We start from the raw sequence: 22,311 nt of genomic DNA on the forward strand, positions 1-22,311 counted from the left end.
GATCTGTGTCCCACAGCTTGAAGTCAACTATCCTGTGCTAAAGCAAATTCATTCTTGACAAATCCAGCTCCTCAAAAGAAAAGGAAATGAGTTGGGCGGCTTCTCCCACCAGGGCAGGCTGGAATGCAGGAGGAGGTGAGGTGCCTTCCTCACCCTCCCCAGGCAGGACAAGCTTTTTAAGTGGCATCTGCAACCATGTTTGATTTCTGAACTCTGCTATCCCCATCTGCACAGCTAGCATGTTACTGCAGCAGCACTTGGCCCCACAGGCTTTGGGATTGCCCTGGCAGTAAAACCTGTCTGATGAATACAGGGCACAAAATATATTTATACACATACATCTGGTTTTGCAAGAGCCTACAAAATCAAGGGCTTAAAAACCACAGGCAAGCTCTGCTTTTTCATATTAATGAGGTTTAATGAAGGTGTTGCTGTGAGGTTTAAACTTAGAGCTGGGCCAAACACACCTCTCACTGGAGGGTGGGCCAGCCAAGTTTGTCTCCATGTTGGAGGGGCTATGTGATGTTCCCATGTGCGTGGTGTTGTTTGGAGACCCAAATCATGTGCTGTGTGCACTGATGCCCAGTCTGCTCACCTCCCCACTGCTCTGTTTGTCAAGGTTCTTCAGCAAGACCTCGGACTTGTTGACAAGCACTAAACTCCGTGGCAGCGTGAAAACCATTTAAGCACTAAGCCCCCCATGGCTTTAGCGAGATGACTGTGTGGTGTGGGATCTGGTCAGAGGCAGAGGGAAGGAGAAATGAATAAATCCTCCAGCAGGGCCAATTTCACTTGACCTGACACTGCTCCTCCTGGAATTAAACAGGTGAGTCCCAAGGAGCAGTGGGCTGTTTGGTACCATGCCAGCATCTCTGTCCACTGGCTCCCCACTGCTGAACAGGGAGCAGCCATGAAACCTGTGTCTGGTTTATGATAGGAAGAAAAACACCCCACAGATTCAGCCTCCCTCTCCAGCAGAACAGCTGTCAGGCCTGATAAAACCACTACAGTGCAAGCCCCCAGCTCTGCAGGGTGCCAGGGAACCCTGTCCTGGCTAGGAGCCTCCAGTGGCTGGGCACATGTGCACAGGGCAATCACGGCATCTTTAGAGACAGGGGTTTTACACACCAACAATGTGGAGCCAGCAATAAAGCCTCCTAAGCAGGTGCAGACCCTCAGTGAGCCTTTTTGAGCAGTGCTGCCGTCCTTGGCACTGTGGTCCCTGCCTGTCCATCCACACCTGGCAGCAGGACATCCCACCCAGCAGCAGCAAAGGAGAGGGGTGGAAAGCTAACACATCCTCCAGCCAGTTATTACTGGCAGAGGACAGAGCAGTGGCCTTGCTGTAGAACCCTGTTTAACCTTCTCCAGCTTGTCTGCTGGGGGGAAATTTAACAGGAGAGATATTGTAGATAGAGAGACTGGTGGGTTCAGAGATGCAGGGCACTGTAGCAGCCCTAGATTTTGTCTGCATCTTTGCACAGCCAATCCACATCAAAATCCCAATCAACAGTTGTTAATAAAACATAGGGGAGAAGCACAGAGGTTAAAGGCTGTATGACTCTGGGGGAGCCCCTTCCAGCTGAGGGCACTCAATGCTCTCACTCTCTAGTCTGGTAGTGCTCAGAGCATGTAAGCTTACTGGCTCCTTTTTTCTTTACCCATTGGAAAAGTTACTTTTGGACAGTAATGGAAACAGAGAGATTTCCCAAAGGCTTGGAAATTCCCCTTCCCTGATCCCTGTCTGCTCCATTGTCTCCTGTGTGCCTGGCTTGTGCTGCAGTCCCCTGAAGGGCTGGGGTTGAGTCCATCCCTGGGAGAGGTGAAAGAGGATGCAGGTAGCTGCAGACATGAAAGCAGCAGCTTCCCAGTTTTTCCTTTCACTCCTGGTCTCTCTTGGCAATATTCAGCCCTCTGGGATGCTCTTGTGTGTGTGCCCCTCACTCCCACACATTGTCTGGATCTGCAGGACCTATTCCTTCATGGCATTTCACCCGTGCCACTGGGAGCTCCTCTGCTCTGTAAGATGCTAGGGAAGGAAACAGAGTAACCCCAAGGCTGGAAGGGAAGGAAGAGCTGGTTCAGGTCATCACTGGAGAAAACAAGCAGGTGCTCAAACCTCATCCTAGAGCCACCTCTGCCTCCCTGCTGCACCCAGTCTCCTCCTCATCTCTGGTCATGCAGAAATCTGTTCCTTGTTCAGCCCAGCATTTCAGACCCAACCATTACAATGACAAGTATGATAAGAGATTCTTATCACAGTCCTCAGAATCGATTTGAAGCTGAGCCCCTTTCCTGCTCTCCTCCTCCTCTGAGCTGCTGAACAGCTCTTGGCGCTGTAGAGGGGCTGGGCAGCAGGGTTTGCTGGAGAGCAAAGATGACACTGGGTTCAGATCCCTCCGGAGACACATCCCTCCAGCCTAGCAGCTTCAGGCGTATCCTCCCACTGCAGACAGAACATGGAACAGGAGCCAGGAAGCTTGGGCTGCTTCCTGACACGCGTCTGCAGGGAGACCCGGTGTCCCCAGGCTGCAGGAGGGGCAATGCAGCTCTGCATCCCTGGAGGGCACTGTGAGAGAGGAGACCTGGGCAATGGGCTGTGGCGTCCGAGATGAGGCAGGAGCTTGTTCTCCTCCTTGTGCTCAGGGAAAGAATGGGAAAGGTCCTGTTGGTCTGCCGGAAGGACAGGGAGCAGCCTCCAGTCCTGGATCCCAAGCCTGTGGCTCGCTGCACCCTGATTTTGTTCCAGCCCTCCAAAGAGCTGTTATTTTCTGCAGGTCAGTGTGGCCTGTCTCCACTCTGATCTCCTTCCCTACCATCCTGTCTACCCACCTATCCTTGATGGGGACAGACCCCGCCCTCCCACTTGTGCCCGATGGGGACAGATCCTACTCTCTGTGTGGCTGATGGGGACAGTGCTCAGGGAGATGTTTCCTGCTGGCTGAGCCAAGGAGTGCCAGGCTGGAATGGGTGTCTGTGAGCCCCAGTCACACCGCAACAGCCAGCATTCCCCACGTGTCACTGCAATCTGCTGTCACCTCTCCTGCAGGGAGGCTGTCTGGGTGTCTCACATGAGGACTTGCACACAAGTTTTTGTGAGGTTAGGGCTTATTTAGCACAGCTGCCCAGGCTTTAAGTCTTCTCTCCATGCAACCACTGCCATCACTGCTTACAAAAACTCAGTTCCATCCACTACTGGCTTCAAAACATGGCCAGGAGGAGTCCTCAGAGACCCACACCAGCCCAGGCTTACACTTTTCAGTTTCCTTATTCTCAGCTCCGGGATGGCTGGTGGGATGCTGTGTGCCTGGGGAGTGAGACAGAGGACCCAGCAGCACAGCTGCCTGTACCGAGGCTGCCCTGGGCAGTCAGCACTGCAGCTCCCCAGTTCTTGGGATTTTCTTGGGACCCCACTCTTCACAGCACACCTGCAAAGGTGGAGCAGGACCTCAGCCACTGGTGGGAAAACTGAGACCTGTGTAGGCTGGGGGCTTGCACAGCCACACAGCAGAGCTGCCAACAGGACAGAGACATCCTGGTCTCAAGCTGCCCAAGGAGCCTGCTGCCCTTTAGAAACTTTGCAGTCCAGCAGCTCTGGTTGTGCAGATGTTGCAAATCCTCCCTTTGCTCCCAGAACAGTCTCTGGGAAGAGCAGAAGCACAAGGCAGTGGCAGGGGAAGCATCTGAACAATCAAGGGCTTGTGGAGAGACACAGAAAGGCCCTCCTTGTCGGCGGGTGCAGTTGGGGTGAGCCCGGGGGCATCACAGGATGGCACCCCAGGTACTCCAGCTGTGCCAGCTCTCCAGCCCAACAGAGAGGGGGCTGTTGTGGACCCAGCCCCGGCACAGGGTGTCACCGCCTGCCTTGGTTAGCAGGGATGCTCTCTTTGTGCCTGCTGGTTTCTGCTCTGCTGACCCGCTTTGCTCCCTCCGCCAGCACCATCCATCAGCTCTGGCAGCCCTGTCAATTCCAGAGCTCCGTGATGCCATTCCCCAGGGGAAAATGCACTTTTTTTTTTTTTTTTTTTTTAAGGGAGAGAAGTATTTTCCCTCCTGGCAAGCTGCTATGCTCCCTTCTCTCTTCAAAGCGTCTTCTAATGTTCTGCTCAGCCCGGGGACCAGGGTACAGCCTATGCCTGGGCTTATCGTTCATCTCCAGCCTACCAGGTGGGCTGCCAGGGTCCAGAAGGGCTGCGGGTACCTGCCAGTATGCTTCAGCATCCTGCCCGCCCCCAGGTCCCTGCTATTGCAGACACCAGGCAGGCGGTGGCAGCCTGACCTGCAGGTCCGGAGGGTGATCGGCCATGCCAGGCTGGCAGGAGCTGAGGGAAATCAGGCTGGCACTTTGTAAACCCCCACTGCTCTTTGGATGGTGTCTTATCAGGGGTGGCTATAGAAGCAGCAACTCGGGGAAGGAGTTATTGTGTGTGTCCTGCATCCCAGTCACCAGCCTTCAGGTGGTGGGGATGAGCAAGAGGTGCCAGGGCAGCTGCAAGCTGGGTCAGGGTCAGGAGGACAACACTGCTGCTGGGATGAGGATGGGGCAGCATGTGTTCTCACCTCTGTCCCTGAAAGCTCTTTCCCAGGAGACGGTGGGTTTGAGGCATGTGCTAGGGGGGTGAAGCCTACAGCAATTCCCATGCCTGAGTGCTTGCCAGAAAGATGCATCACTAGCTAAGCAGCAGGAAAAAGAAGGATTCTGTGAGTATCCTCCATCCCCTCTTCCCTGCCGTGGCCAATCTGGGCTGTGATCAGTCCTGCAATTCTGGACATCACCCTAGCACTCACCTGCTCCAACCCACTGTCCTGAGGTCCAGATGTATAGCAGGATGTGACAATTTCTGTCTAAGTCCCAGCAATCCCACCTCACAGCAGAAACATCTGCCTCACCTCTTCAGTTAATACTCAGCTCTTAATAGTCCTGACAATTCTCAAGAAAACAAGGGCATTAAATGTTAGTTATATCTATTCAGATTAAAAAAAGAAATAAAATAATTACTTGAGTTAATTACATATGGAGTAGTAAAAAGGTGCAGAGCAAGAGGTGCTGATGCTCTACAGGGCCAGTGGGGCTGAGCACCCCTGGCCACCTGTGGGACAGGCCAGGATGGAGGGATATGCCCACCATGAGCGTGGCCACCTGCCCTGCCCCTGGGGAAGGGGCTGCTGTGGGAGGGGCTGCGTGGGGGCCGTGCTAGCGGGGGGTTCCGAGCCAGCGGCGGGGTCTCGGGGTGCACGGCAGGTTCTTGCCTCGCTGTTGCGCTGGCAGGACCTGGCCTGCCCCAGCCTGTGGGCTTCTAATTTACTGCTTTCCTTTTACCGTAAAACTGAAAGGGGAAGGTGCACCCTTTAATCACTGCCTCCGGGGCCCCGCCTGAAACCACACAGAGACCGAGCGAAGGCTAGGAGTTAATGCTCCTTCCGACACCTTTTTATGATTCATGGGCCTGACCTTGAGCCATAAACCGCTCAACCTCCCCACCACACTGCCAGTATTTACAGCCTGCAGGGGCCACTGCTCGCAGCCACCGACGCAGAACTGCAGTGGGGCCATGCGCTGGCACAGGTAGACAGCCGGGCATGCAACAGGTATGTGGCCAGAGATGTGCTGGCTGGGATGGCTACACATCTGGGGATGTCCAGGAGGGTGGGCAGCTCTGGAGGGATCCCATGGTGATGGAGATGTAGATTTTATGCATGTACACAATAATGGATCTCTGCTTACGCACAGCCGTAGGTGCACAGAGGGGTGTGCACTAAGATGCCCTCAGTGGGGAGCACCTTGTGTAACAAGCATACTTGCACGCACTCATGTTCCACTCCCCACAGGATCAAAGGCTGCTGACACATGGACTGCTTTGGGGGTGAGTCCTGGCATCAGCATTCATCCCACTGCGTCCCACAAACCAAACATTCCCATCTCTTGCTCCACAGGAGAGACCCATGAATGCCTACACTGGTTCAAACTGGAACAGAGTGAGGTTTACTGGTTAAAGCAAAAGGTGCAACTCTAGGTAGAGTGCTCAGACCTCTCTGAACTCTTTGCTTTATGCCTCAGTTTCCCCACCACTGCAGCAGGAAAAATAATCCTGACCCATCATGTTTGCATGGAGTCAGGAGGCCGAGCTTGTTAATGTTTGCAAAGTGGGTTTGGCTCCTGTGATAGAGCAAGCTAGAAATGTGAAGGTCATTATTATTAGTAGGATTAAAGCAATTTAACCCAGCAGTGAGGGGGTACAGGTGAACACAGCAGCTGTGTTGTGCTCAGGAACAAATCACATACACACGACCTCGAAAGAGTGTCAAACGCTACACTTATGGCTCATTTTAGAAACACTGAACAGAACTAGAGGGTTGACAGAGTGCCCTCTACCACTTCTACCCAAAAAATACCCTCCCTGAAGCCAGACAAGACTGAGTTATGCTGGTCCCAGAGACATCTTGAGCTCTTACGAGCTGTCAGTGCCCACTCAGCACGTGTATGGGCCCATGTGTATCCCCTGCCAGCATCGAGGTGCTGACATACAACCCTCCTCCTGGTCCTCTCGCCTCTGCCCCCATCAGGGGACCATGGCATTGGGCAACTTAGTTGGAACTAAAATCTCCCTCTTTTGTGTTTTGTTTTGGTTTGGTTTTTTTAAGTTTTCAGGTTTTCACCTTTTTTCTTTCCTCCTTACAAAACAAAAGAGGGAAAAAACATCCTTATCTCTGAAAGCAGAGTTCAGGAAAAAGCTACTGGTCTTTTGGACTCAGTGGGTCCTCATTGGTAGCCTCGCTTGTCACAGAGAATTTATCAGCCAAACACAGCGCTGGTATAATGCACCATATAACTAGTGCATAAACAAACTTCAGCATGATAAATGCCCTGCTTTGAAGCTATAAAGTTATTAGCTAGTGACTGTTAGCTACTGCTTAGCATGGACATGCTCCTTCTGTTAACCCCTGGATGCCCCATCTCTGCTGAGAAGCCCCAGGAAATCTCCAGAGGGCATCTCTGTGCAGCAGGAAAGCAGGGAGGGACCTGGTGGGCAGGGATGCTTCTGCTGGCCCTTATCTGTGCACGTTGTACTCTCTGCAAGGACTGTGGGAAGGAAATGCTGGCTGGGAATGAGGATCTGCAGGCTGGCACTGCCTTGCTGTCTTATTGGAGACCTTCCATGGCTTCTCTCCTTCCCTCTGCCCCCCAAGAGGCAAATGCAGAGGGGAGCAGGGCCATATACATATGGCAACACCTTCTTGGCCTGTACCTGTTTCAGAGATGGGCTCAGATGGGGCTGGAGGGAAGGCAGTCATCCCACCAGTGTCCAGGCCACCTCCTTTAGATGAAGTGCTGCTGAGGACTCTAAAACAAAATCCCTACATTTTCTGGCAGCAGCCTTACAGTGAGCTCTAGAGGGGTGTTTAGGGTTCCCTCTGCTGCCTGCAGCTCATGGCTGCCTGCAGCTTCTGCTGAGCACAGCCTCACCAGAGGTGAGGAGGTGCAGCAGAACCACAGCCAAATGTGGGACAGAGAAAGGAGATGGCCTGGGGGACAAGAGGACCTCAATGGGTGTCACAGCCTGGAGGGCTGTGCAGTGGAGGGTGCTCCCCAGGGCACCAGCTTGCTGCTGGCTCTGCTGGTGCTGGTTTGCCACCTCCAGGCTGTGACACCCACTGAGATCCTCTTATCCCCCAGGCCATCTCCTTTCTCTGTCCCACACTTGGGTACTGGACCAAGGCAGGGAGGTGTCTGTGCTGGGGGTGGGAGCAGGTCTCTGGTGCTCAGCCCAAGGCATGGTCAGGGTTACACTGCAGCATGGCAAATTCTTGGCCACACAGCCAGGAGCCCCGGTGCCACAGAGAGAGATGCTGGTGACGGGGGGCTAACTCCCATCCCTCTCCCTTGTAAAACCACCCCTGTAAGGAGGCAGGAGATGTCTCAGCAGGGCAGCAGGGGACAGCAGGACTCAAGCTGCTGCAGTGCCTGTTCCTCATTAGAAGCCCAGTGTTGAAGGAACTGGTAATTAGAGCCCTGAGTATTAATTAATCTCCATGACCCTCCTCCCATTCTCCTTCCCCTGCTCCCACAGCTCAGGAGGGCAGCCTGGATTATTAACACATGCAAGTAGTGGATGGGAAGCTCACTGAACTGCTTGGCAGACCCCGGGCCATGTCCCCATGTTCCGGGCAGCTGAAGATGCACTGTCCCTCCCCACCAACATGGTGTCCTTTCCCTGCTTCCTCTCCCTTCTGGCTGGGCTTGGCTGGGGACATGTCCCACTCTCCTGGGCATAGTCAGCACCTTGAAAATGACACTTAAGAGGGCTGAGACATCCCAAAATGAGAAGACATGCTTTTATGCATACTCTGCCTTCAAAATCCCTTGCTGAATGGCTGAGGGCAAATCCCTGCATCCCAGGGGATGGTTTGAACCTAACTGGAGACAACTGACTCTTGGAGACCTCCTTGCATGATAGAGGGCAGAGCAGCCAGCCCAGCCCAAAACCACCACTAAAAAGTCTTTGAACATCCCACCTCTGCTCATCCAGACGTTGCTTGGATCTTTAAGAGCCTCAGCACTATGAAGTCAGCTCTGGGGCATGGAGAGGACATGGAGACCCTTTGTGCAGCATGGCCTCTCCATCCCAGGGCTATATGTGCAGACTCAGCAGTTTGGGACACAGATAGGTCTCCTAGGAAGGTCACACACACTGGCAAGATGCTGCCCAGGCACAACCTGTGCTACCACGGAGAAAAAAACAAGATATGAAATAAATCCAAACTTTTCTGACTCCCTGGTAACCACCAACTGCTTCTCTCATCTGATTTTTTCCCCTTTTCTGCTGCAGCAATAAAAAGGGGAAAATCAACATCCAAATGATCTTGTTTATGGTGACTAAATAAGCTGCATGTGCTTAATCCGTTAGAGTTTAATGAATTTACGACTTGCTTTGGAATTTGACAAGGGCTGTAAAAGAGTAATTAACATTTATCAGTGTGTTTTTTATACACACCCCGCCCTCCTCCCGTCTCCTTTCCCTCCTGCTGCTGCCTGTCTCGAAGCAGCACTGGGTATCGGGGGGAATATAAAAGTGATCAATTAATTCTTAATAATCTCAGGGAAAGATTGTAGACTTGCTGTATGAACTCAGGGAGTGTCAATAAACGTGCCAAAGGTTGGTCCCCCTCTTCCTGGTGCTGCTGTGGAGGAATGTGGGTGGCTGGGGCAGGGACAGGGCTGCAGGAGCAGTGCTTTGGTGGACCAGCCCTGCACCCCTTTCCTTCTCCATCACACTCCACGGGCCTCTGGAACAGCTTTCTGTCACCAACATGGTGGCTTCTGGGACAGGCCACCAGAGACAGTGAGCAGGGGGCTGGTGGCAAATGGGGTCCCCCCCAACACAGCTGCAGTGGCAACTTGGAAACACAATCCCAGTTGCTACTTGTGCCAGCCGATAGCTCTGTCCTGATAGACCTGAATATGTTGAGAATGGCCCCAAATCCTCACCATCACAACTGCTGGACAGGTGAACATCTGCCATGACGGAGAGTGCAAGCAGTGGTGCTGCCCCCTGTGCTGCCCCTGCTGTCACCCCACTGTCACTTGTCACAGGCAGCTGCTGCTTTTTCAGCTCCATTAGACCAGAAGGGACATTAGTGCTGACCCCTGAGACAAGCAAGAGGGCTCACACCTTGCATCTGCCTGGCCCTCCCAGCCCCTCAGCTGCTGTGGGGCAGGGCTGTGAGCTGCATGTGATTTGGGGGCTGCAAGGGGACAAGCCCAGGCTCCACAGCACCAGTCCCAGGATATGCTGAACATCACCTGAGGACTCTGGAGGATTTCTGTGCTGGGAGCACAGCGTGCCCTGCCCTGAGCCACCTCCATTGGCAGCCCTGGGGAGCAAAGCCAGAAGGAGCCACAGCCATCACCTTTTCAGGTAGGTAGAACATGTCCCCTGACACTGTGACTGCAGTGCCCTGCACCTAGCAAGTGGCCTTTACAGGCACGTGTGTGACCAGGGTGTGAAGACGCCTGCACGCCTGGACATCCATGGGGAAAGAAAGGAGTCAGTGCTCCTGAGGGGCAGGAGGCTCTATGGAAGAGACAGAGAAGTATGTGGGCTCAGATGTGGGGCAGAGGGTCCCGGAGACCCACAAACAAAAGCTCAGGATGATGAATCCTCAGAGGTTTGAGATTGTCCGGGGATCTGCTCTGGACAGAAACAAATTCTCCCTGTCGAACATAATGGCCCAAAAATAATCAATGAGGCAGGGATGGAGAGAGCTGGACTCCAGGAGCCTGGAAAATCTCTGCCCAGCCCCACATCAAGCACTGGTAGGGGTGGGAGGTGGAGGTAGTGATAGCCTCCCAGCAGGCTGGGAGCCCTGCACCAGGCACACATCCACCAGGTGGATGGGGCAGACATGGGATTTCTTGCCAGGCAGGAGTTACTCAGGCCAGCCTGAGTGCAGGACAGGCAGGGAAAAGAAGGGGAAAGTACAGGAAAGTACAAGAACTTTACTTCATTTTACCTGAACTATGGTTTTGAGGCCAGCTGGCCAGCATGGGCTGTGGTGTCAGCCAGGGAACAGAGCCCAGAAGGGAGCAGGGCTGAGCCCCTGTGCAGGGCAAAAAAGTGAGGAAGGGGGGTCTGTGGTGGAGGCATTCTTCATGACCAGGTCTTCATTCTCTCCTCTGCTGCAAAGAAGAGGATGCTACAGGGTGGCTAAGGGGCAGAGAAGGGCTGTGCTCCCCCAGGGCTGTGCTGGCTCAGCTGCTCCCCTGTCAGCCTGTCTAAACACCTCCTCCTCCTGCAAAGACCTGGGGGTCGACAGCTCAGTGTCTCTGGGATTTGTCAGGGTATCACCAGACTTATCAAACAGCAACTTAGACCAGGCATCCCAAAGGGTTGGGTCAGCCAGGCCCAACACCATCCAAATACCAGGAAAGCAGCATCTGGGGCTAAGGACATGGGTGGGACTCAAGTAGCATTGGGCTGGTTCTCCATGGCCACTGACATTTTGCCTCACACCAGGATCATGGCTTCACCCATGTCCACAGCTGTAACAAAAACCACTTATCCAATCACACTATCAGTTTTCCTCTTTTTCCATTTCCCTCTTCTGTCACTCAGGTGTGACAATGTTAATACTCATAAATAGTAAGGTGGATGATAACCATAACATTACGTGTAGCCCCGTGTAGGCTTCTCTCTGCCTGCAGGAGACCTTGATTCATGCTTCAGATGGTAGAGGGTTAGAAAGAGTTAACAGGACACTCCCAGGTCCTCTAAGCATCTTGCCCAAGGTCTTAAGCCCATAAGAAGTGGTGCTAAAGGTGATTTTAAGCCATGATTGTTAGAAATCTATTGAGCTTTTGGACTCTATAATGACAGATTAACCATTTTAATAAAACACCTATTAATCATGCATTAACCCTTCTCAGCTATTTATACATTAAATATCAAATTGACAAGGGCATTGGAATTTCAAGGAGGCTTTTTTTGGGGGGTGGGGAGGAGGGAGAGGAGATTTATTAAGATAATAACAACAAGAAAAAGAAAATAATGCAAACTTACAGAGGGGGAGAGTTAAAATCATACGATGAGTGGCAGTTGCAGACGCCTGGGGCCCTCTTTGGTTGTCGCTTCTATCTGGCAATCAATTGACAAGAAATTGAGATTATGAAACAATATGCCTGTGATCAAAGGAGGCAGGCATCCTTCCCCCATCTGAGGCCAAATCTCTACTCCCCCATGGGAGCCAACATCAGTGAACATCACTGATTTGGCCTTTGGCAGGTACTGGACAATGCTAACACAAATTTTAGCCTCAACATGTCCACCAGCCCCATGAATCTTTATGGAAAACTATAAGCAAGGATGCAACATCGTAAAGGTGGATCGTACCAGAGCATCTAGATGTCCATGTGGTTTTTTTAAGACACTTGCCCTTGAGAGTGAGACTTATGGAGAGGCAGAGGAAAAAGAAGGAGAAATGAAGAAGGCAAACATCCCAGCACCTCAGGACAGGCAGGAATGGGCACAGGCTGCTCACCTCCTCTCCCTGCCTACCCCTGAAACCCACAGCATCGGCATAGGATGGTCCAGCTTGCAGACCCAGGATGTCACAGCCCTGGGGCTTCTTGTGTAAGTGTTGGGGAGGGGGCAGGGGCTGCTTCCTCCTGCTCTGGCCGTTGCAGCCTCAGAAACCACCAAGTCCCTGGTGTGTTAGGAACTGCCTGGAGGCCAGAGCTTCCTGCAGGTGCCCCTGTGCTCATGAATCACACCTTGTCAGGGCTCGGGGTGCCCAACGGCTGGGCGACTGCCAAGATGCCTGAGGAGCCCTGCCCCAGGATGCACCCACCTCCCCACCACACCATCTCAGCTGGGCAAGGGTTAAGCAGGCATTAATCACACTGTTTGAGAGACATTTCAAAGCCTCTTCCAAATAATATAAAAAATGTCTTTAATCATCTAATAGCGTGAACTCTGCTCATGATGGATGGAGAGAAGTCGCCTCTCTCCTCCTGATCCTATCAGATGAGGCTGAAGAGCTGCTGCTCTGGGGAGGGGGGGAAAGTTTGGGAGGGGTCTGGGGGAAGAGAAGGACATTTCTCAACCTCCCACCAGAGCAGTTATAAATATGAGGTCATACAGCAAGAGATGATAACACATTAAGGGCTCTTGAGATATTAGTCTGTCAGCCTCGTTAGACACAGCCTATTTGGGGCTGACTGCATAATTAGAGGCTGGGGTACCCATAACTCATTGGTGTTTATATGGCAGGAAGGGGCTATGCTCGCCATCACCCTCAGCACTCTGAGAAGTCATCTTCATCAGGCATCTAACCTCACTCCCTGCTGCTAAAAGAATTGTCCTCTCCCAGGGAACAACTGTTCTTGCTCCTCACCTCCTGCCCTTCCTGCAGCCCCAAGCCTACTGCATGTTCAGTGCACTCACCCCCACCTCTCTCCTCTCTCCTGCAGCTGGGGAACAGGGTTTGGACTTGCGGAGAAGTCCTGGCTCCAAGTCCCTGTTCATTGGATGACTTGTTGAGGAACTGCCCATGCTCTGCACCCTGAGCACGCCCAGACAGCCTCCACATTGGGTCTGGCTCTCCTATGCTCTTCTACCTTTCCAAATTGGGCTGGAAACACCTTGAGTTGAATATACTTGGTTAAAAATGGTTCCGGGGAGGCCTGAGAAGAAATGAAAGACAAAACCCTGCAAGCACCCCTGGATAGCTTGTCCCTCCTGCCCTGCTGTCGTTCACCTGCAATGTGCACCAAGGGCACCTTTCTAGCCCAGAGTGTTTCCCTCTGTGGGCAGTCACCAAAGGACAGGGCAGAACCCTCCCAGTGCTGCTGCTCTGCTGCAGGGGCTGGGGGGCATCAAGCATGGGGCAGTTGGGGAGTCCATGCTTGATGAGGAAGCTGGTGAGGAGCTGGGCTCTCCATGTCCCCTCCACTTTCTCTTCTCAGTTCTGCCTGGGTGGTGGTGAATGCTGACATAGAAGGGTATTTCCCAACCATCCCAGCCAAAAAATTGAACAAGTGAAACAGGGAAGGGGAGGGTTAACCTCCTGCAGCTGTGCAGAGCAAGGGCACTAAAGGGAACAGAGAGGGAGCAGCAAGCAGGAGGAAACAGGAGAAAGCCAAACTGAGCCCTGAGCACCTAGCAGAGCCCAAACCTTCCCAGCAGAACATCCCTGTAACTCCTCTTGCTCTGTGGCAGGTAAGAAAATGAAGGCATTGGGAAGGGCAGGGACATAAACCTGAGAAACAAGATCCCCCACTGCAGAGACAGCCCTAGAACTGCTGAAGTCCCTGGCCTAGCCACCCAGTGCCTCATCCCCTCTCCCTGCTTGCCTACCATGTCTGGGGTGGGGGCAAGAGGTCCATGGAGGAGGGGGCAACCCCGTGGCTTCCCAGGCTGAGGTAGGATAATGAATCCTGATGGGGGAAGTGACCTTTTCCAAATGCCATATGTCATTGGATTTTATATCACACCAGGACAATGTGCCATGGGTATTAAAATCGTTTTTCCAATAGATGTGTGTGTGTATGTGTGTGTCAGAGAGAGATGTGAGAAAAATAAAATTAAGACATGAAAATTAGGCTGCCTCTAAACGTGGCCTTTCAAAACACTTAGGTCCTTGCAGAGCAGGACTGACGGAGAAGATCCAAGCCCTTTGCTCCTGAGATCATGGATAATTTCGTCAAGGGAAAATGACTTGTCCAAACCCCATGACAGAACTAGGGAAAAAAATGCTCAGATGTCCTGATCCCCATTTCTAAAGTCCTGCAAAGACTTTCACCTCTACAATGTCCCTTCTGCCATGGAGGGTCACCTCCAGGCTGCTCTGCCTATGGAGGAATGTCTAGATACCCATGGAGCACAGATCAGCCTGAACGTGTGCTTCTGGACAACCATGGGTTTTAGTCCAGGCTGTGTAAGTGGAGAAAGCAAAGTCCTACATGTCAGCCAATGCTAAGTTACTCAGTCTCACCTGGGCTTCAAAGCAGCCCATATTCCTGTGTGCCAGCCCAGAAATGTGCATGGAGCATCCATGGAATTATCCATACACACTCCCCAATATATGCCAGGCTGCCTTCCCATGTGAAAACACAATGTGAAAGGGAGATGTTAGAAGCCAGATTCACTTGAACTCCAGCCTATTCCCTCAATCTGCAGGGCAATTGTCCGGCTGAAATAACAATGCTGGGACACACAAAAAAAATAAATAAAAGAGGGACAAGCTGTGTTTGTTTATTCAGCTTCTTTCTCCCCCTCTCCTCTCAATAATGCCCTGACACCGTGTCCTGCTGCGCCAGGGCTGCAACCCCAATGGGCTAAATTTATCCCAGCTGGAGCCTGTTTACAAGCTTTGTCCTGTTTACAGCACGGTCTATCCTGCCCAGAATCAGGCAGTGGCCATCCCTGGGATAGACAGTCCATGCCTCACCTTCCTCCACCTCTGCTGTGCCCAGGCTGCCTATGTGGTCCCTATAAAGATGCCCAAACCTCTGCACTCTCCACATGTTTACACACCACAGCTTGTGGTACCCTGCCCATCCAAGAGATGACAGAGAGATCTGGGTTTGCATGCACTGCTGCTTGTCCAGCATGGCTTGGTGGTGGCCTGGGTGATGATGATCAGTGCTGGCTGGTGGCACATCATCACCCAGGAAAATGTTGGCTGCAAGCTCAGCAATGGGGGTGTGGTGCATACCATGAGAAACCGGCCAGAGACAACCATGCTCCACCATGAAAACATTAATGGAGCTGCATGATTCATGCAACTCTACATGGGTGCTCTGCTCACCATTCCTCATGCTGCAGTGGAGGTGACAGGTCTGGGATGTCACACACTCATCCCTGACTCCCTCATGGGCTCACACAGGCTAGGAGGACAGAGCTGTCAGAAGCTCAGCTCTATCTTCATGGTCTCACCAGGGGTCTGAATGGTTGAGCCTGGCCTGATGGGTTGTTGGTGTTGGGGATAGACATTCAAATGCTGAGAACATGGTGGAAGGGGTGCTTACCCCTTCACCCCAGTGGCTCCCACTTCCCCCACATGGATTCCCATCTCTGGTGTGATGCACCAACCCTGGTCCGCTCACCTGGCCACCCCCAGCATGGGGATCTCCTGCAGCCCCAGGTTGCTGCCTTGAGCAGGACACATTTGGAAACAACCAGGCTCTTATTTCCTGTTCAATGAGACCCAGCTAACGACTCCCAACACTGCAAATCCTCACCTATGGGCTTGCATGCTACCTTGTGCCCTGCCACCCTTTCCCTGCTTGAGCCCGGGCTCAGTGTTTGAAGAGGGGACACCTGCAGATGTAAACTGAATCAGCTGGTCCTGTGCTGAGTCTCCCTTGTCAGGGGCTGCTAAAAGATATTTGCCTTCATCCTGGGTGGCAGTAGTGATGGATCCCTTCTTGCACCTGCTTTTAGCTGCATGTACTCCAGACTTAATGAGTGAGCGACCTCCTGGCATGGTGATGATGCAGCTCTCTTCCACAGTGTCCTGGTCCAAACCACTGCCTGCTGTCACCTCAGGAAACCACCTGCTTGAGACCAAAACCAAGAGCTCTGGATCACATCCCATGGTAAGGGACATCTCATGGGTACATGGAAGGGAAAGTAGGATCCCACAGAGAAACCCTGATCTGGGATCAATTCCCAGACAGGACAAGGGGCTTAAATCTTGGTGCCCAATACTACCTTTATGCAAGGAAGGGTCCAAGAGCAGCAGAGATTGAGCCAAGGCTCGAACTGCTGAGTGAGGTCCCTGGCTGAAGGTGCAGGAACAAAAGAGAGACCTTTTCTGTTGCTAAAGTGTTTTGGAGACAAGGAGACTATCCAGAGCAATGTTCATCATCATGGTACACCAGCAGTGCCCATCTTCCAAAATGCCTCATCCCTCACTGGTCACATCTATCTGACTTCTTGCCATTGGCCCAGCTTTGGGTTTGTTGTACCCTGGGCAGAGAGAAACCTTTCTGCACCATGTGCCCCATGATCTTTGCATAATTGTGGGTGGGGGTGAAATTAAGCACAAAAGCTTGTCTACATAAAGTACCTCTATCAAGAAACCCCCCAGTGATGAGCACTTCTTATTCCCAAAACAACAGCTTGCTCAAGCTCACCAGACCACCTTTCACTCTGAAATACAGACAGAGCTTTTGGGGAATATGTCACCAATCTGCAAATCAGCCCCAGCCTTCATTCGTGTTTGCTTCCAAATGGAGAGAGGACGTTCAGGGGAAGGCTAATGGAGCACATGTGTGTGTGTGTGCTCCTCACATGTGCAGCTCCTTATATCCGGAAGAAGATCTTCTTGTCAGGAAGTCACGGCCCTGATTACTTTGTCTTCCACGTTTAAGAACATGCCTAACTGCTCCTTGGATAGCTCAATTAGTAAAGTGAATATATTATATAAAGTCTAAAAGATTAAACTATCATAGGCAGCCCATAATTTCATGAAGAAGTCAGGGGAGCATATCCCTCTTATTAACTCTATAACAAATGTGATGAAAATGTTCAAATAGAATGTTAATGCAATGTTACGTGTAATTTTCCCAGGCGATTTTCTGCTGAAATATTTCTTTATTAATAGTAATTGAGGGTATAAATTATGAATGAGGCGATTTTCTCCTTTCACTGGGAAAGATGTACTAATGGCAATAATTCTTTATAATAATTTTTGGGGGGGAGAATGGGGAGGGAGCTGGGGTGAGGGGTTTAAAGAAAAAAAAATCTTTAAAGGGATTGCAAAATATATAGACTAGCAGTGCATGTTTTATTGCAGGGCACTGCATTTTATATCTGTGTGCTGGGCATCAGTCCTTTGCAGGTCTGCACTGTGAGGTTTGGTGAAGGTGATTTCTTTTCCCTTCTTCTGTTTTGCAGGTGTGTAAAGCCCTCTGTCCCATGAGATGTGTCTGACAGCACCCATGCTATGGGTGTGCAAATCCTGGGTTCCTCTCCCTATGTCATTCTCTAAGGGAGAGAGAGGCAATAACCATGCTACAAGCTATAGGCACTTTTTGGTTAGTAGGTGGGAATTGAAGGATGAGCAGGTTAGTGGTATGGGCTCTTGCTAATTTAATGCAGATTCTGGCATGTTTAAATGCCTCCATCACAACCAAAGACATTACTTTGCACTTGTTTTGCAGTTTTGAGGGGGTTGTTTTACCAGCAATGCAACCTGCTCATCCTGACCCCAGCATCTCCAGCTAGGGAAATGCTTGTTCCTACAGCTGCTGAATCTCACACAGGTTTAAAGTGAAGGGGAGCAGGGTTGGGGGTTATGCTGGCTCCGAAATACCACCCCTTCACAGGACACAGCATGGGGACAGGCACACAGACTGCCCAGGGACACACAGCCGCACATCATAGACAGGCAGTACTGAGCAGTGCAGCTGCTTCTGGGGAAACAAAAAGTCCTTTTTGTGATGCCAGAATGAAAGAGGCATTTTACAAGGATTTCAGAGCTTGCTTTCCTTCAGGTTCGCATGGTTTTTTTGTCAGACCAAATGACTTCAAAATTTTTCCACTCAATTAAAAAAAAGCTGGTTTGAGTGCAATTCTCATCCCCTTCTCCTTGCACACATGTGCCTTCTCAAAGAAAGATAAAGGGGAAACAAAAGATAGTATCCCATAAATTTTCATTGCATTTCTATCAGATGGGAAAAGACTCTGAGTGGTTTAATACTTTTATACCAAAGAATCCACTCCTCCCCTATTTTATTTAAAACTTTTCCTAGAGGGAAAACTTTTCTAACAAGCTGTAGCCTACAACAAGCATAGGAAGAAAAACCTCCTGACCTCAGGCCTATTGTAGAAACTAAAAAGCATCTCAACAGCTGCTTAAACAAGCTAAAAAGCACCTCTGGTATCGACTTGCAGTGAGGGGGGTGGACATACTGGTAGCCTGCAAGGGGAAGAGGTCCTGGATACCGATGCACATGGGTACAGATGTGCCCCACGTGTGCAGTTGTGTTGAGAAGTTGGGGCTTTGTCCTTCCATGGGTGCAGCTCTTATATCCCCCATTTCCATGGAAGGTTACCGCTCTGCTTGAGCTCTCCCTGAGCTGGGCTGGAAGAGGAAGGAGAGCTGGTCCTTCTGCCTGCAGGCAGGCTGTGCTGCCCCGGCTTTCTCCTCTGGAAGGCACTGGCCCTCAGGCCCTGCCAATAAGCTGTGTGAGAGGCTGTGGAGGAGCTGACAAAATCAGCTTGATCCGTCACCGGTCCTCCTCAAAATTAGGTTAATAATTTATGATGTTAAATGGGACAGTTAATAGCTGGGCCAGATGATTCCTCAGCTAATCTAGAGCACGGGCTGAGCTACAACGAGTCCTCTGAGAGTTCATCACACTCCCCCGCCCTCGGCACTGGTGCTTTTGGCTCTGCCGATACCTACAGGAGGCTGTGGCTGGTGCCGCTGGCAACACGCCTAAGACTTGCCCCTCATCAATTAAGAGAAATAAGGAAATCGACAGGAAAATTAATTTCCAAAGAGACAATGCGTCTGACACCTGCACTGCCCTCGGAAAGCCAGGGGGTTATCTGAGAAACTGCCTGCCTGGGAGGAGGTTCCCTCTGCCTTCTCGTTGAGTGAGGTCAGGCCGTGTTCCTTGGGGCTGGGAGAGCAGGGAGGGGTGTAATCCAGTGAGCAGGAGATGCATTTGCTCCTTGGGTCAGCCCCAAGCAGGATTCTTACAGGGGTGTGCTCATCCGTGTTTGAGAGGAGATGTAACACCCACTCCTGCTGCTGAAAGCACCCCCCCCCCCCAACATCCCCTCGCTGGCACAGGGAAGCTCACTGGCAGCAACGATTTACACCCTGACCATGCATATTCCCAAAGAATCTTTGGAGGTGAAAGGTTGGATGAGAAGCCCCAGGAGGTCTTTCACTTCAAGGAGACAGAGAAGGGTCATCTGCCTCAGGGATGAGGCACTGTCATGGTGGTCCCTGGGGCATGCCCTCATCCCAGAGCACAGCAGTGTGTAGATCTTCAGTCACTTGACTGTCTGTCTCTCTAATCTTCCCAAATCTTGTCTCACCCTCTCACCTGCAGATCAGATCAAGCCCAGCCACACAAACCAGATGTTGGACACAACAACCTCCCCTCACCAAGAATGCAGCCCCTCGCTGTGCCATAAGCCCTCCTGTTCTCCCTACCCTTTCTGCTTCCTCCTGGGTCTCAGTAGCCTTTCCAGAGTGCAGGAATGGCCTGCCAGGAAATGCAAGGAATTACCAAGAATACATCTTGTCTGTGTGATAGAGACTTTCTACCCCTATCCCATGTAAACAGACCAACGGAAGTTGATGGCATCTGAAGGCAACAAAGACCCTCTGGTACTGATGATACATGAGTCCTGTTCTGTCCATACTGCCTCTCTTCTCTCTGCAAAGTCCTGATCACACAAGACAGATTTGAAATCCATTGCTTTGATCTGAGGACTCTGTACTGAGAAGTGCTCAGTATTGCAGGACTGAACCTTGGGACAGGATTTCTGCAGGAAGCTTGATGGCACTGGGACCATGCTCCAGTGAAATAGAAAGTAGGCAGGGTCCCACCTCATTGATACAAACTGCACATGGAGGCAGAAATCACCTCCTTTTCTCCAGACTGATTGAGTTTACATCTCACTGGGTGATGCTGCAAAGCAGTGACAGCCTTAGGCAAACCTGGAGTAGGATGTGGCCCATGGTCACTCTCCTCTCCAGAAGAGCTAGCACTGGGTATCCTGAAGTATCCTCCTGATAGCCCTAGCCTATTTTACAAATGGAAAAACTAAGGCACACGAAGTCCACGTGACCACCCCAATATCAGCAGACGTATCAGATAAAGGGACTAATTTCCCCATCAGCTTAGGGCTCCCAGTCCTGAGATATCCATTCCCTGCCCTTTGTGGGAGCTTGAGGCAAACCCAGTGGGCTAAAAAGTGACCAGATGGGCTACCAAGCACAGGCTGCTGTGGCCAGATGTGCACTGATGACTCGTGCAGATGTTGGCCCTGCAGCATGTCTGGGCAGTAATTCCTCTTCTCCCCTCAACATTCCTGTTCTGCCAAATTCAAACCATGCACAGTGTGGGGGAATTACCTGCAATTACAGCTTTCACACATTGGGGCTGGTTTTGCTTGGCTGGGGAGGGGGGACGAGCAGCAAGAGGTAAGAGCATCCATATGGTGGGAGTCTGTGGCCATTGCCCTGACTGTGTTACAGGCAGCTGGGGCTGTCTCACCCCTCCAGCCCTGTTCCCCGCATGGTGGGAAGACCAGGAGAGACAGGGAGAAACAGGGGAGTCCCAGCCCAGGGCTGGCAGCAGAGCTGTTTTTTCTTCCAGATTCTAGCCAAGTGAGTATAGGAGAGATGACAATTAGGGGAACAACAAATGAGGCTGACGGCCCCTGGGGGGGGACATGTGCAGTAACTTGAGGCTGAAGCGGAAATAGCTCTGGTCGACCCACTTAGAAAATCATCATTACTGTAGAATTTATGGCTGACATGAGCTTGTCTGATAGATATGACTATTTAAAGGCAGCCAAAGCCTCCATTTATAACAATGTGAGGGAAGTGGGGGTGGAGGGAGCCAGGGCAGGTTTGAAGATCAAAGGGGCACCTGGGAAAGGAGAGGGGACCATGGCAGCCCAGGTAGCAGGAGTGAAGGGGTGGTGGTTTCAGCTGGTGTGGCAGGGCAGGGGGTCTGTGCCCTGTGGGGTCTGTGCCCAGCCCTGTGCAGTGGGTCTGCTAAGCCTGGACCCCTGGGACTGCACCACCCCCTATGGCCCCCACAGCAGGTCCTGCCCTTGGGGCTGACAAAGTGCCACAGCCCAGGTGCAGGATGTTCCAGCCCCCTGTCACACAGGTGAGCTCTTCTGGAGTCAGCATCATCCTGGCAGTAGTGGGCACAGACACCATTGCCCACTCAGGCTGTGCTGCAGTATTTACTGGGAGTGTGTTTTTAAATTATACATGAAGGAGAAAGCAATGGCTGAGGCTAGGAAAGAGAGAAAAGAAAAAAACCAAAAACAGTGGTAGGTTTGAAGAACAACAAGCAAACACCTGCAAGGTTCAGATTTTGATTTTCCTTAACCTGAAGGATGGACAATGAGTCTTGGGGAAGATGAGGCATTGCTGTACCCAGCTGCTTAGCTGTCTTCCTTGCTTGTGCATCCCTCAGGGCTTTACAGAGGCAAGTGCAATCACTCAGAGGTTTGTCATGGGAGCATCTTGTTCCCACAGCAAAGCCGGGAAAAAGACCCACTTGCCAGTTCTGTGGGCCAGGCTATCTCTCCTGGCAAACCTTCATCTCTAAAAAAACAAAAAATGCTTCAAGTGTGCTGGTGTTTGGACCCCAGGGACACCCAGCCTAGTTGGAGACACGCTGCATGTCCCAGCACGTCCCTGTGCCACTGTTCCTTAGGGATGTGCAAGGGAATACCACATCCATTGGTGATCAAGCCGGAAATGAGCATGGACATATGGATGGGCTCTCCCCCCAGGCACTCCCAGAGGGCTGATGGATGCAGAGCAGCAGGCTTTGGGGCAGTACTTCACACCATACAGAGCAGGGACCAGTCCCCAGAGGACAAACTACCTAGGGACAGCACAGGGCCAGTCACCGGCATCCCCATCCCGGGCTCTGCTCCCCAATCTGGCTGCTCCCTGTCCTTTGGGGATGGTAGCAGCTCCTCACCTGATTGAATTTCCAGGCCATCACTCGCTCTCCCTGCAGCTGCGAGGCACGATCGCCCTCCCGGCAACCCCACGCTCACCCCGCGGAAGGAGGGGCTAATTCAGTTAGCCCAG

At 51.8% G+C, this 22,311-nt stretch overlaps 1 protein-coding gene across 6 annotated transcripts in view; it reads right to left on the reverse strand.

Annotated features, from left to right (window-relative positions):
- Positions 1-22,311, reverse strand: part of RNF220 (ring finger protein 220) — a 216,749-nt gene that overhangs the window by 118,973 nt on the left and 75,465 nt on the right. For 3 of the 6 annotated variants that reach the window (XM_071750316.1, XM_071750313.1, XM_071750312.1), the window contains exon 2: positions 11,559-11,633. The exons of the other annotated variants lie outside the window; for them this stretch is intronic. In XM_071750316.1, coding sequence (XP_071606417.1) covers positions 11,559-11,633 — 75 coding nt within the window. The remainder of the gene's footprint in view (positions 1-11,558; positions 11,634-22,311) is intronic. 6 annotated transcript variants of the gene reach the window in all.

The sequence above is a fragment of the Heliangelus exortis genome, chromosome 8 (assembly GCF_036169615.1).
Source record: "Heliangelus exortis chromosome 8, bHelExo1.hap1, whole genome shotgun sequence".
Lineage (NCBI taxonomy): Eukaryota > Metazoa > Chordata > Aves > Apodiformes > Trochilidae > Heliangelus > Heliangelus exortis.